The sequence below is a fragment of the Physcomitrium patens genome, chromosome 15 (genome assembly GCF_059467195.1).
Source record: "Physcomitrium patens ecotype Gransden chromosome 15, ASM5946719v1, whole genome shotgun sequence".
NCBI lineage: Eukaryota > Viridiplantae > Streptophyta > Bryopsida > Funariales > Funariaceae > Physcomitrium > Physcomitrium patens.
Genome location: NC_143424.1, coordinates 11,544,592 through 11,560,818, shown reverse-complemented (window position 1 = coordinate 11,560,818; position 16,227 = coordinate 11,544,592). Strand labels below are relative to the sequence as shown.

Genomic DNA, 16,227 nt, shown 5'->3' with positions numbered 1-16,227 from the left:
TATGATATTAAACTAGAATGGCAATTGCCAAAGACAAAAAGACTATAAAATCTTAAAACAAGATTAAAGACTAGAAAGGCATTAATGAGAGTGAAAAAAGCTTGACTCTTACCTCCACATATACTATCTAACTACAAGCTATATGGACCTCCAATACATGTCTAATTTGCAAAATATAAGTTTTAACTTCCAAGACAAGTTTCTTATATATATACTACCTAATTAGCTTGTACGACAAGCTATCAACATGTGCAACATGTGATTAATTTGTTGACTAAGTTTCTAACCTACCAATCACTTATAGACATGTATAAAAATGAAACCATATCTATAAAGCTTCAAGAAAACTTCTCTATAAAATATTATCAAATTAATCTACTTTATCTTATTCATAATAACTAGATAATTATTGGAATAAATATATATGTCTGCGATCGCTATTTAGCTTCTACCCATGGATAACTTGCATGTCAAAATCAAAACTGGTATTCATAATAATAGATTAAATATTAAAGTTAATTACTAAAAAAGTTACTATCAATGACAATATTATATAATACATGATGGTGGTATTGAAGTGGTGTGGGGATTGATTTTAGTTGTTTGCACAAGAGATCATTTGATATGATGTGATATTTTGGCCCTTTTCTATATTATCTAATCAAAACTTATCCATCTTTTGCTTATAATGCTACCAAAAATAAGAAAAATTCTAAATAAAAAAATTCAATAGGATTTTGCAACTTCGTAGGCTTCTTAGAAAGATCTAAAAGTTTTTAAGGTGTTGTGTGTGCACAGCTAACAGATACATGGTCATTTTGCTTAATGAAAGTAACTAACTACAATGGACATTCTACACAAATTTAAGATACTATTGCAAACAACTCACAAATTCATGAAAGAGAGGCATGTGATTAGTTTCTGTGTGGATTAATATTTTTTACAGTAGTGCATGAGAATTTACATCAAAACAAAGCAACATAAAGAAAGATTCGATGGGGTTATTTGATTTCAACCACATTAAGACATCTCCAACTTCAACTTATGATGTTAACATTTCTGGCTCAAAAATACAGAGTTCTTACCATAACACAAATACCATTCAATGAAAGATGTTCACAAATGCTAATTGCAAACAACTTCATTAGAAGTTCAATTCCAAGCTAATGAAGTAATTTACGTATGTATTTTTAGGATGATGTGCAAAAAAATCTTATTGATTTAAAACTGTTATTTAGAACAGAAACTTTGCCTTAAATACACATTTAAATAGTCCCATCCACCAATTATTTTTGATGGATCAAAACAAATTGTTTAATATTAAATCCACGAATGGAAGGCAGTATTTACGTGAGCATGCAATACTGTGCTTAGATGGTTTATCCATTCATGATGAGACAGCAAACAAGCACACCTCTATTGGAAGATGCATATGCTTGCATTGCTTCCAATGATATTAAATCATTCGATGATCTTATCCGAGTGATCACAAATCCTAATCCAGAACTTCAATGATACTAAAACCAAGCCATTAGCAATGGCTCAAAAAATAGACTTTGTCAAATGGGACAGGAGCTGCACAAAGTGGAACAATCCAGTCAACAAGTTGTGCTGTAACCAGAGGAGCCTGCAGACGTACCTAGTGAATCAGATGGAGGTAATACCAGGAACACAGCCATGGGCATCACGCCACTTCATGTAGATCAATCCGGCTCTGTAGTGAGTGTAAGCTCCAGCAATGACTAGAACGTGAAACAGCTGATGGCTGTGACCAGCAATGTCAAATGCACCGGGTTTCCAGCGCTCAGGAATGCGTGTGACATAGATCATCACACCCACGAGATAGAAGAGGCCCATGCCAATCTCATACCACAGAGTCTCTATGCAGACTGGCTCATGATGGAAGAAGACAATTTTGTGCACAGCAGGTATGATCCCGGACATGCCCATGGCTGCAAAAGCAATGGCTCGCATGGGACGGTACTTGGCTGTTTGGAACGCGGGCACGAGAAAGATGGCCACAGTCGACACCCCAATCAAAGATATGCTGGTCAAGTAGACATGTCGCCACATTGGCTGGCATAGGAATACGTAATAGACGGGAGGGTAGAAACTGGTGGCAATCATGGTAGCAATGCCTGCGTAGTCCAAGCGCAACAGCCAATACGTCAGGTCACTAGAGTAACAGGACAAGAGGTGGCAAAAACTGCTGGAAAATAGACAGAACATAGCTCCTCCCATGAACACCAGAAATGGCACCCGCGTGGCGCCTGCAACTATCATGTCCAGCTCCACGCCCAATGCATCTTTCATCGTTTGCTGCAGACCGAAAAAATTTCCATTCAGTAGCAAACCCGAGTCGCAAAATCGCTTCAGTCGCCTGGCCTAAAAGGTGACATAAACGTGATCTGTTCACGCGCGCCCGTAGATATCCCCGAAACACGGATACTATAACATCTGACATTAACCGGCAGAAATTACTATTGAACTCGCAGAGGACTTCAGGAAAAGAAAAAATATGTTCAACGTACCATGAAGCATTGTTGTGTGCTGTTAGCTGCAATGATAGGAGTGTCTGGAACACACTTGGCTAGGATATGAGGCAAGTGATCTTGAAGAAATGATGGCACATTCGCTAATGCAGGAAAACAGGTCACCAACTCAACGTGCAACTGATGCAAGTCGCCACGGTTCGGCATCTGTATCAAGTTTGCAAGCCGCTCAGGCACAACAGCTTCTTTTGGCACTTGCCGGACTGTGAATATCGTGAGAGCAAGGAAAACCAAGAAACCAATTAAGTGCCTGCAAACATCACTCGCCAATTGTGAAATCGACATTTGACTACATCTGTCTGCATGTCAATACATCCAATACGCAAAGTCTTCACGAACTCTGGAGCTCTAAGTGTCAGTATGTTCTTAAAACACCTCATATAGATCTCGGATAGTACAGTTTGAAGGGACGAATACGCTCCAAAAGAAAATGGATGACCGCACTCCATAATTCTTCTATTAAATGGTTAACTTTCAAATAGCTTTAACCCATAGAAGTATAATGAATACACAAACTAAGCAATGGAAGCAAGCGATCCACTTACGTCCATATGTTGAGAGTCTCGTTGTGGATTGTGAATATACTCAGTAAAGTTTCCTTCAGAGGCCAATTCGACCTGTAATGCCTCAAAATATACTCGTTATCCCTTAAATAATCTGGCAGTACATGATACTCAACTAAGTCGTACTGCTTCTTCACTTTTCGCCACAAGTCCTGCGCCCTGCCAGGGCTTTTGGGGGGGTTCTCATCGCAGCAACCATCTTGGTACCTTTCATCGTAGCCTAAAGTAGCCACATTGCTGTCTAACAAACCCTCTGACACCGAAGCGATGAGGTCATTTTCATGTCCAGTGTGCACTTGCCGAACCTTGCGAACCCTAACGTCAGGCCTGCCTTGAGCTTCCATTTACTGCAATCCAAAACAGCCCTCACCCCCACACAATAAATGATTGTTTCTCTATGATTTACAAGGTCGATCAAGCTCAATGAATGAACTCTCATAGAGTGAGCGGTGAATGACAACCTTGGGATTCATATTCAACAGCTAACAATGCAGTCGAGAATATACTTAATTTGGTACCAAATGCAGCAATGTACGTAGCACGAGGTTTCAGGGTGATGCGAACAATAGAAGGAACTCTTCAACCTCTCGAAAAGCTCAGCGTGACGAAGAATCAAGGATAATAAGGTGAGGTCAATGCAACTAAAGGAGTAGCAACCTGTCTCTTCAGCTGATTGCTTAGCAAGTTAAGTGATAGAACTACACAACTAAAAAGCCACTATTGAACGCTGAGCGAGGCAGGAGACGGACGGCCGGAGGGAAAAGTCGACCACACTTCCAAGTTCCTCGCACTGAGGCTCAAAAGTGGCATTAATTCTGCACCCAAATCAAACCTACATCGACAACAGCGCAGGGCGATCAACGAGCCACCAAAGTCAACCTCGACAGAGTCAAGGAGCGGAGGTGGCATGAAGCGGCTCATCGCCAGAGCTCCTTGTGCCCACAAACTGATCTCCGAAGCGCGACCTGTGGGTTTCAAAAAACATGCGACAACGATAATACCGACCAATAAACGAGAATTTCGCGACACAGCAAAGGCATGAGACCAGCTCCCCAACTACAACCCCGAACCCATTTCACCAAAACATGCTACAACAAGATAAACAACAATCTGTCCCCTAACTCGGCTTATAGACGCAACAGGAGCGACGGTAACGCACCGACAACAACACGCACCAAAAGGTTCAGTGACAATGCACGGAGCAACACACACGCACTCACAATTCGGGGAGGATTGAATCGCGTGCGGCAACGTATCCCCCCTGACGAGTGTAGAGGCGCAATCGGGCATTCAAATGCTGGCAACGAGGGGCGCTGCCGCTGCTGCTGCTGATCATCAAAAGGCGCCGCGCCAACGCAAGCAAGAGCACGCACGCAACAGCAACAGCAACATCAGCGCCAGCACAAGCTCGAATCGCTACGACGCACAAGAGGCCTTTTGCTTGCTTCCCCCACCAACTTTTCCTTTTTGCTTTCGTCCTTTTTGCGTTTTTTCATCTGTTTTCTTTTGCAGTTGGTTCAATATTTGTGTATTTAGGGAGTTGAAAATGAGTTGCGACATGTGGGAATGAATCCTTGTGGGAAATCGGAGGGATTTTCTCTTCTTAGGGTTTCGCTGATGTGGGTGGGGAATTAATGATTGTGGTTGTGCTTTCTTTAAAAATAAGAATAAAAAATTAAAAAATTAAAAATCTTGTATGGACGTGATTATTGGTGAATAGTTTCTTCCTTATACCTCTCGGTTGTGTGAAATGAGTCTTTGTTTGTGTGGGAGTTAATGAGTTTAGTTTTGTTTGGTTGATGAGGAAATATAAAATATACTGCAAATTTGAGATTTTAATAATTCTATAGTAATTGTTAGAAATTTTAAATTTCAGGGTTATAATATTAGGTTAATTAATTCATCCTTTCTATAAGATTTAATTGTTTAAATGGGTTATGAGATTGTTATGTATTAAATTAAGTGCATTTTGTCTTTTTGTCAACATGACACACATAATTAATTGGAATATGGTAGGAACATGACCTTTTAGATCTTGGCTACTATCTTTCACACTATAGATATGCATTCCACAACCACCGTGGAGATTGTTATAATGTATAATTGTTGCATTACCAAACAACAAATTATGTTTTGCTTCTTCTTGTTGCTTCTCATTTTTTTCTTGTTGTAGACGAAGGGCCTCAAAAGGCTTATATATATATATATATATATATATATATATTGGTGTTTGAGATATGGACAACAAGCAACTTTAATTTTTCCTTCTATACCATATGCTTAATGATTATGAAAATACATTTACAACATATAAATTTATATTTATATTTGTAAAGAAAACAACAGAGATATTTGTTTTGTTTATTTGTTTGTTTTTGAAATTTATGGAAGAAGTAAAATCAGCAGTTACACTGTAAGAGAATTTATGAAATACTTTATTCCAAAGGCACATACATTCTAACACATTAATTTTCATTCAAATTATTTTAATCATTTACAATATAATACCTCTATTCTTTAGTACATATTATTCATTTTTTTTTCTACAGATTTAAAGAATATAAGTCGAGTTTAAGATTATTATTAAAAAATTACTTCATGAATTAATATTTACTTTTTTATAATACTAAAATAACTATGAAATAATAAATCAACATCTGAAATCAAAAAAAAAAAAAAAAAAAAAAAAAAATCGTTGGCACAATTTTTAATGTAGTTTTGCAATTTTTAATTTCTATTTTCTAATTTCTAATTTTTTCTTTCATAAATTTTTATTATTCCAACTTATTGACATGTGATTTTTCAACAAACATTTTAACATTGCATATGAACACACATATGTATGTTAACAAAAAAACAGTATTTATATTAAAATTGGTATTCATTTTAAAGATTTTATTTTTTAAAAATGTACCTTTGTCTATTTCTTTCTTAAACATGTAATTCTAACACCAAAATAATCATAATTATTATTTAAATACCTTTATAATGATATTTTCTAAAATTATAATTGTTGAATAGTTTAGGTTTTATAAGCAACCTAACTGATAAATCAGAGATATTATGGATTTCTCATAAGCAAACTAAGAAATATAAAATTTTACATATTATCTTGGTTAGAAACTAAGTTATTATTTTTATCATTATCACTGAAAATTTTTAATGTCTAAAAAACATTGATATTTATAGTTTTATATAATATTACTTTTATAAAACTCTTTGTATGATTACTTATAGGTATGTCTTTTATTGCAAAATATATTATGTGTAATTTATATCTTTTACTCTTTTAAATCACAATTATGTGAATATAAATATAAATATATATATATATATATATATATAGTAATTTTATTTGAGATTCTTGTTAGAATATTAATGATATCACTTTTTAATTAAAAATTTATTTTAATAGAGATGCATTTATATATATATATATATATATATATATATATATATAATCACTTTTAAATATACCACAATAATAGAGTAGAGCAAATATACACAACTTTAATTCAAATTTTTAAAATCATTTGGTTCTAAACTAAATTTTTGCTATTTGTTTTACATAATATGGATATCAATTGATTAAAATGAAGGTTTAAAATTAGTACGAATTAGTTTCTAACTAATTTATAAAATACTATACAATCTCTTTATTAAAAAGTATTTTTTAATGCAATATAATTATTCTCTTTTGGTCATGATAATTTTTATTAACAAATATTTTCAAGTCAAATTTCAATCAAAAGATCTTAGATAATCTTACATTTATACAATTAAGAAAGTTATTTAAATTCTTAGAATTATTAAAATATTAGAAATTTTACAATTTGATTTTTATTCTATTTTTATTTTATTTTTACCTATCCTTTTACTGAAATACAAATAACATAAATAAACAATAACAATAGTATTTTTTCTTTAAAGGAAAATTGTAAGAGAGTAAATTTATGTCAATGAATACAATTAATTATTTATTTGTATAAGATAGTAAATGTGTATTATAAATTATCTTGCAATCTACTAATATATAATTTTACTATGTTATACTTTAAATAATTTCTAAATACAACACTCATTATCAAAGAAGGTCTTTAAATCAAATTTATCAAATATTAGATCTTGTAAGACTTAGATAAATTTATATTATTTTATTAGAATTTAAAATATTTTTATTTGATGCGGTTAGCAAGTTCAATGCATATCAATTAAAATATAAGAGAATTTAAACTTTTATTTATACACACATATATATATATATATATATATATATATATTCTTTCTTTCAATGTTACTTATAGCAGATTTTCTACTCTAAACATTTGATGGTGTCATAGATTTCAATTTTATCATTATTATTTTTTTCAATTTGTGCAAAACTAGGTATATATATATATATATATATATATATATATACATATATACATATATACATACTTTGGCTACATACATGTCTTAAATTGCTATCCACATAGCTAAGATCTCTAATTGGCTTCTTTGCTTATTTCATACAAATAGATTTTGAAATGTCTTCCTTCTTCTCTGCTTTATCTCAACACAAGTTCCAAACCTCCTTCCAATCTTTCTTATCCCAGTATAGGTTCCAATCTCAACATAAAACTTGGACTTCTTTCTTTTTTATCCTGCCTTGGTGCATATTCTAATCACTGACTTCTTTCCCCTCTTCATTGTCCTGACATGAGTCATGGACCTCATCATCCTCTACATTATCAATTGCAAGTGAAATTAACAAACCAACTAATTGTAAGTCTTTATTTTCCTGTGTGTAGCAACTTGAGGTGTGTGTATCTTAAGCTTTATATATATATATATATAGATATATTCATTCATTCGTTTATCTATAATGTATAAAATATTGTTATGAAAATTTCAAAATAAAATTTCATGCTCTACTTTAACGTAATTCAATTTACAAAATTCAAAGAATTAAAATTTTTAAAAATCATATAGATGATTTTAACTTTTTGTATTTGATTGTTTACTACTGTGAGTAATTGTAGTTAGAGTTGAAACCCAATTCAACTCAATTCAAATTGACAGTGATTGGATTTTTAAAATAGATAATATTAGATTTGTGAATTTAGTAGTTCCATTCATAAAAGTGTGCCTCATATTTGTTGTACACTGTACTTCTATAATTGGAATCATTTGGAATATTAATGCTTTTTGGAATGGAAATAAATGCAGCTTTGATTTGATCATTACAGAGATTCTATGGACTATTTGACAAAATTTGACTTAAACAAGAGAGACAAATTTCCATATCATGTGCTCATTAATCCTTCAAAATCACCAACTGTCTGATGTTTTTAAGCATCAATACGTATATAAGGGTTTACACCCATTTCTTTTTTGTTAATCATTTTTTTTCAATATGATTTTAATTCTCATACCCTATGTTTCTTTCAACAAACCAATATATTCTTTTTGCCAAGGGCAAAAGAAGTAGTCAATTTTGCTAGAAATTTTAAAATGCAGCAAGAATCTACATCCTTCATGTAGTTTAAGTAGGATTCTATTGAAGAATACCAACCTCTACCAACCTTCATTAATTATTCATATTCATACACACCTGCAACAACTTTAAAATTACCAACTTTGACCACAAGTTTATGACAATAATAATTTATTTACACCAAACTTGACATGTCACATGAAGACATAGATAAGGAACAACTTTAAACAACAAGTTTGTCAAATGGTAGCAATCACACACATGATGAGAATGTATGAGAACACCCATCTCTTCTTTCTATCACACAACTCTTGGAAGCTTTTAATAGTGCACTTGCACATGCAGAATGCATTGCAAGGGAACATTTGGGTGACTGATGGGGACATGATCCCCATGGGGAACACGTGCCCAAAAGGAGATGATGTTCATGTTCCCCCCATCCTCTCACTGTTCCCATGTGGAGTACCTAGCCTGTTCCCAATTATCCAAGTGTGTGATGCCCCACACTATTTAATGGCAGTCCATTATATACATTGTTTAATTCAATTATCTTGTATTAAAAATAAGTTTCCAGCACAATTCCATCCATTAAATGTGCAGAAGTGGTCTTATAAAAATAAAATAAAATAAGACTAAACCAGGAATGGGAAATTTATGATGGCCAACTAATAATTAGACAGTTAATCATTTTATCATTTCATACTTTACTTAAATGTTAGTGTAAGTACGTTCTAAAATTTTTTTGTAGTGTTTTAAAAAAACAAAACTTCGGTTCTAAATCAAACTTAAAATGACTTTCTACTTTTCTTATCTACTTATTTGAATGTACTAAAAATCCAATAAAACATCCATATTTCTATCTTGTAAATGTGAAAATAAAATCTATGGGTGCTTAACATATTTCAAGTAAACAATTATAGTAAAAAAATACTTGAAACAAATTTCAAGTAACAATGAGTGAAAAAAGAAAATTTTCAGAACAAAATACAGATTTCGAGAAATAAAATGTACATACATTTCCAATCCAACACCTTGTATTCTAAACATTTTGAAAGCACTTGGAAAGGTTTCATAATTTATTAGCATAAAAAACAGATACCAAAAATTAAAAATCAAAGGTAACTTGGTCCCTTGCACCACCTTAGAATGACATAGTTCATGTAATGCATGACGGATGCAGTGTGATAGAACGACACCTTTGAGGACCACACACTTGAAAAATAGTGTGGTCTTGTTCAAGTAATGGAAGGTATTAGTAGACTACTATGACATCTAGGCTAACATGGACATTTTTAGGGTATTTAAATGCCCATGTGGGTGGATTTATTCCACACATGTGTAAGGGAATACTCAAATTTTATTTATTTTTATTTTGAAACAAGTAAAGGAAACCTTTATTGCCATAACAACCTTATAATACAACCTACCCACCTGTAAGAAGACCCAAGTTCCAATCAAAACTATAATCATGCATATTCACACTTGGTTGGTGGAGAGATGTCACAAATTCACATGAATAAAAAAACAAAGCCAAAAAGTATACTTTAATAAATTTTTATAAATCATATGAGGTTTTGAAAAAGAGTATGTTCAAAGCAATAATGATTTTTGTGAAAGAAGAAAAAAATATAAAGATCTTTCTCAGTGAGGTACTTTAAAAATGCTTCAACATACAACATACATGTATATTTGTATTTTCAATTATACATACATACATACATACATATATATAATTTGAATCGAAATACATGTTTTTTTTAGTAACAATCAAATTAAAATTGGATTCAATAATAATGATTATAATTGAAATGATTTCATACTATTTTTACTGACTGCTAATATTGCAAATGAATAAAAACATGTTCTTCAATAAAAATGAAACAGCAGAACAGGAGAAAAAAGTATACATGGTAAAAAAATTATTAATTCACAAAACTTTCTTCAAGATATTTTCGTTGATGCATGTTTCTTTAAGTAGTAATGTTTAATTTTGCAATGAATGTTAGGTTGGTCAAACATTAGACTGTATAAGTTTACAAGGATTGATCACGCAATTATGAAATATGTGTTTACAGAAAAAAGTTGTTCTAAAAAAGAATCTTAAGTCATGTTAAAAAATTTAGACATTATACTTTAATCATGATTTTTACAATCATATGTAATACAATAATAAAAAAAAGATAACAATTGAAATGATGAAAAATTTAACAATATCAAGCAATTGTAATATTATTATTTTAAGTTTTTTTTTTTTTTGATAGAATTTTATTTATGATAGCTTTCAAAGCTAAATAATGTGCATGTGTATTACAGAAAAATTAGTCCTCTGATCCACACGAATACTTTAATGCTGTTCATGAAAAAAAAAAAGTATGTAACAAAAGAAAACCTAATTAGAATATACTATATGTAATCACCTAAAAATTAAAAGAAGTTTTATTAAAAAATATCAATAAAAATAATTATATGTCACCAAAGGTAGTTATAATTTAAATTATAAGGGAGTGAGTTTTATAATTTTATTATATTTATTTCAATATGACACGACGTGTTAATAACTATGTAAGAGAATAAAAATCATTTGTATCTACACAACAAATTAATTATTAACTGAGTTTTTTTATTCAAAAAATATTAAACAAAATATTTAAGCATTGATAGATACTTTGACATTTCCTATATTTACTTTAAGTCACTATAAGATGCTTAAAACAGCATAAATTATTGTGGTTAGCATTGGTTATTGTGAAATACATTTGAGTTGGTAGAATAATCATTTTTTATGTAAGAGTGTCTTGATATATTACTAATATAGAATTTAATTTTTATGATTTAGAAAGAATTTTAATATTTAAAAAAATTGTGTTTGTATACACACACACACACACACACATATATATATATATATATATATATACATATGTGTTAATGTATGTATATTCAAAATTTAAAATTGTGAATGATGTATTGATATTTTAGATTGGGAAAGAATGCGAAGAAGTACAATCAAGATAAAGACGAGGAGGAAGATATGTTTCAAAAACGATTTTGTTTATTAAAACATTTAAGTGTGTGGTAGAGTGATTCAGGTTTTCTTGATACATGTTGAAGAGAGTGATTTCTAATAATGAGGGAGCCACTCACCTACAAGACATGGCAGCTTTTTGTTACTATCTCTCTAGACTACTACAGCAAGTACGTAGGGAGGCGGAATGTAGATTTGAATCAATAGTATTGATGGATCCAAAAGTGGATTTGAACAATGTTCTAGACAGGCAGTACCTTTCAGTACTGCGTGAACACCAAACCTCGTCATCCAATTCGTCAATACCACTTGACACGTTGATTTACTCCGCGCATTTATTTTTCTACAGAATTATCCAAGATACAGCAGAATAAATTGTTAAAGCCGCGGGCGCCTTTCAGCGCCACGACGAAACTTAACGAAAATTTTCAAAGCACTCCCTACTTTTGAAGGAGTTTTTTGGACAGAATAGAGCTATCAAGACTCGAAAGTTTTCTAAGTTGGTTCGTTTGCCACGGTAGTCTAGTTTTCCATTGTGTTCTTAGCTTTGCTATGGACAGCTTTCTCATGTCCAGGGTGAGCCTCACGAGGGCTTATTAATGATCGTTTCAGAATTGTGAGGCATGGATTTCAGGCTGTATATGAGCTTGCATAGATTTTGGTAAACTCATTCGGCATCTGTTGATAACGAAGAGGGTAGCACTCGTGAGCTGGAGAAGGCTGCAGCGACAACGGCTGAATCGTATTGCTGACGGCTGGGCTTCTGGTTGTGAAGTGAGCCAAAAGTGGGTTGATAAATTTGGAGCGCAACTTGGGTCCAAATTTCTCTGAAAATTTGATCATGATAAAGAAAATAATCCTGTAACCAACAACCATACCGAACACAACTGCCAAGTCCTCCCACTTCGAACGCCTCGTTTCAATCTGATACAGCTGTTCCACAACGTGCTCACCGCTTATGGGAGCCCCTGTAGATACGCCATTTAGGACAAAATTCTTGAAGGTTAACCCCAGAAAGTCGTTTTGATACATACCCTGCCGTTCACATCAGTGAGACCAAGAATATCAGGTCGCAGAAATTCGAGGATAAACACGAATCGGACTTTATGCTGTACTCCTGGTAATTATGACAGAATGGCTTTATTACTACTGCAATGGGTAAGTATGATTTGAGCACCCACCTGAAGTGCGTACGTATGAAAGCCAATGTAAGACATGGGGTACTTCCATACAGCCTTGGGAAGATCATTGGGTAATCGAAAGAATCCAGCGACCAACATGTAAACTCCCTGTTTGTATAACCATTGATCGATCAGTTACACTAATAATTACTTTCCAGATTGTCGGAGGTACATAGAAACTTCAATTGCCAATTGCAAATACCGGGAAACCAGAACGGAATTCATGGTGATATGTAATGGGAGTGACCTGAATTCCAGCTCCAGTGATGATGCCCATGAGGAAATTCGGGACGACGCTCGCTACGGCCATCATCAGGCTTTCCACGCACGCAACGCAAGCGAACAACATGAGCACAAAGTAGACAAAATGGACCCAGCCTGAGTGAAGTTGCACCATGAAGTAGACGATAACTCCCGAGACGGCTGATATGAGGAACAGGAAGGGGAGGGAAGATAAGGAGTTTCCTATCACAAATGCGGCCACTCCATAATGCCCATTTAATCTCTCCCGACTAAAGACCTGCCATAATCAAGTGCACTAAAATTGTGAGTTCAAAGTTCATGCATCAACATTTTACCCTCCTCAGAACATTCAAACAGAAATCTTAAAACCCCAGTTTAGGAATAACAGAGAAGCAATGAAACCTTGATTACCTTCATGTCTTCAACGAATGACGGAAACCCCCCAATGGACATGAACGTCAAAAATCCGGCGACGTAGGACATGCAACCTGCTCTTCCCTGCACGACACATGAGATCGTATCAATCCAATTGCGATGAACGTGAACAAGGTATGAAACACATAAGCTACAAACACTGCGTGATTTTGAAAGAAATGAGCAAACACACCATGATGGCAGAAAACTCGTTTCCAATGTTGAAGTAAATGCTTCCGATGCAGACCGTGAGCATGATGTAAATTACAAGACGAAGCCAGTAGTATCCCATGTCTCTTGACATGTTTACATATGATCGCCGCGTAAGAGTCAAGCATTGCCGGAAGAACCCTGCTTGACTGCCCCCAGACTCCAGAATAGTACCTTGCTGAAACCATGGTTTGCAATCATAAGCATAGAATGAGACCCAATCGTAGGGAGGATTGTAATAAGCAGAGACAATCAAATTTCAGAGCAACATGGAATGTGAATGGTCATCTGAACACTTACGATGTGGTTTATCTCATGCATTCTTGAGAGCGCCATCACGTAATACTCTGAGTTCACGTATGAATCCACTAAAACTTTGACCGCCTCTATTGCTGCAATGGAGTTCAAAAGTTCATGGTTGCGAGCTTCCAAATCCTGCAACAAGTCCAATTATCCAGCGTCTCATACTTGCTCAATCGCATGAATGTTGCTGAACGCCCAAGACAGTTGATGAATGTCATTGTGATTACGCAGGCATGATATAACGTGAGAGGAAGCTCAGTATCTCACCCTATGTTTGAATGAACCTTTGATTTTCGACTTCACTCTGTCGAAGTCGGTGTTTACTGTCCGAAGAAAATGGTCTGAAGGATTACGAAGCCGTGGGCATGGAAACCCAGATGCTGCAAAGTGCTGTGAATTACCAATATTTCATGCGTAAGCACAATTCAATGACGAAATCGTGAGAGTGACGATTTCATAATTGCATGAACACCGGAGAGGTCTGATATCAAGCGAAAGGTGACATACCTCGTGAGCTGAAGCAGCTTCGCCAAAGAAAATTGTTTGGCCGCTCGACAGCAAGAACAGGTTGTCGAAAAGATCAAAGACTTCACTGCTTGGCTGATGGATGGAGGCAATAACTGTGCGACCATCTCTGGACAAGTTCTTCAACGTCGTCATCACAAAATAAGCAGAGGCACTGCACAAAAACCGCCAGGCGATTACTATTCCGTGATGTGGAAATGCGATAAAACCATCCTTCAAACCTAATCAAGAGCATCATCTTGCGTATGGACATTCGAATTCTTAAACCCTTCCAAAACCTCAAGTGAGGAATGAGAGCTGGAAGGATTCGATAACGGCCGAGCTAGATACTTTGTTTACAACAAACAACGCACCTGTCAAGACCACTGGTTGGTTCATCCAGAAAGAGAATCCTTGGGCGAGTCAAGATCTCAAGGCCGATACTGACGCGTCGTTTCTCCCCTCCACTCAGCCCTCTAATGTGCCAATTTCCAATGGGAGTATCAGCGCAGTCTTGAAGTCCCATTTCACGAATTGTGCTATCCACAATCGCTTTCCTCTCTCCTGGGGAGATATCGTTGGAGAGTCGGAGTTGCGCAGAGTAGTAGATGGTTTCTCGCACGGTGAGCGTTCCAATGAGATCGTCTGATTGTGTTACGTAAGCCTGCAACTCCCCCAAAAAATCATACATCAAGAAAACAAGCTCCACACAATACATGATTCTGTGTTGCGACTATGACATCACGTCCACATGCGATCAACACGAGGTGGAAACGAGCTTATAACGACATCAATGGCACTTACAGCCATGCCGTAAGAGAGTCGTTTCTTCCTCCCGTTGACGAGAATGTCACCTTTCAAGCTTGCATTAGGAGACAACCTTCCTGCCAAAGAATCCAGCAATGTCGACTTTCCCGACCCGGAAGGTCCCATGATGGCCAGCATTTCTCCCGGCTCTGCATATCCAGACACTCCATGAAGCACGGTCTGATGCTCTCCTTTGAAATTGTTGATAGATACCCACAAACGCGACCATGTCAAACGAGCGCAATTATCCATCTCATTGGCTTTCTTTTGAAGGATCCGGGTCGGCAGCCCGATGGATACTCCCTGTGGGGGAGGGCGGGTCAAGGGCGAAAGCGGCTTCTGCTCTCGGAACATCACGGAGGCACCATTTCCCCCTATCACGCCATTAACCCTACAGTGCCGAGATCCACTTACATCGTGACTCATCATCACGTCTCAACTAAAGCAGCTTCAAATGTCCAACACCGTCAAATCCTCTTCACTGCACGTCAACTTCTGTCTGATTGCTCAAACTCAGCAATGCATCAGGTTGCGTGGTGCAGAATAAAAACAGCACTCGACGCCGGTGTGCTCGAGAACACTGCACTTGTGAAGCCTTGCATGAACAGATGCATTCCTACAAAACAATAACCAAGCTCCACCGTCGACTCCTCGATTGACTTCAAGGAACTAGAGTGGCGACACTGACAAAAACAGGACAGTACCCACCAATTCTTCCTTGCGTGCAGCACTGCTATGGATCCCCAGACTTATGTCCACAGCTTCTTGACATCTACTGTAGTATCACTGATCTTGTGTGAGAGAGAGGTTGAAGTCGGCCGACTGAATGCAACCATAAATGAGGCATCAGAGTCTTAAGTGCCGCACCACTGGCCCACTCCCCTTAAAACAAACACCCATAGCGTCCTGGCCACTTGCCTCACATCATCCCATTAATTGGAAATTA

General features: G+C 35.4%; 2 protein-coding genes across 5 annotated transcripts; both read right to left on the bottom strand.

Annotated features, from left to right (window-relative positions):
- Positions 1-1,270: 1,270 nt before the first annotated feature.
- Positions 1,271-4,552, bottom strand: LOC112292068 (heptahelical transmembrane protein 4). Of its 4 annotated transcripts, XM_090256443.1 has the most exons (5): positions 4,275-4,552; positions 3,773-4,080; positions 3,098-3,462; positions 2,532-2,802; positions 1,271-2,319 (listed from the first exon to the last, which is right to left on the bottom strand). In XM_090256443.1, the coding sequence occupies exons 3-5, from the start codon at positions 3,457-3,459 to the stop codon at positions 1,648-1,650; spliced, it is 1,305 nt and encodes a 434-aa protein (XP_090112569.1). In that variant the 5' UTR covers positions 3,460-3,462; positions 3,773-4,080; positions 4,275-4,552; the 3' UTR covers positions 1,271-1,647. The 4 variants fall into 4 exon arrangements, with proteins under 4 accessions (XP_090112569.1, XP_024395963.1, XP_024395961.1 ...); XM_024540195.3 differs by lacking the exon at positions 3,773-4,080; XM_024540193.3 differs by lacking the exon at positions 3,773-4,080 and having other exon boundaries at positions 4,336-4,551.
- Positions 4,553-11,936: 7,384 nt separating this feature from the next.
- Positions 11,937-16,078, bottom strand: LOC112292470 (ABC transporter G family member 11). Its single transcript, XM_024540999.3, has 10 exons — positions 15,279-16,078; positions 14,849-15,138; positions 14,478-14,649; positions 14,238-14,360; positions 13,968-14,102; positions 13,651-13,845; positions 13,455-13,541; positions 13,048-13,320; positions 12,801-12,908; positions 11,937-12,654 (listed from the first exon to the last, which is right to left on the bottom strand). Exons 1-10 carry the CDS (start codon positions 15,708-15,710, stop codon positions 12,250-12,252), a joined length of 2,220 nt encoding a protein of 739 aa, XP_024396767.1. The 5' UTR covers positions 15,711-16,078; the 3' UTR covers positions 11,937-12,249.
- Positions 16,079-16,227: the final 149 nt, after the last annotated feature.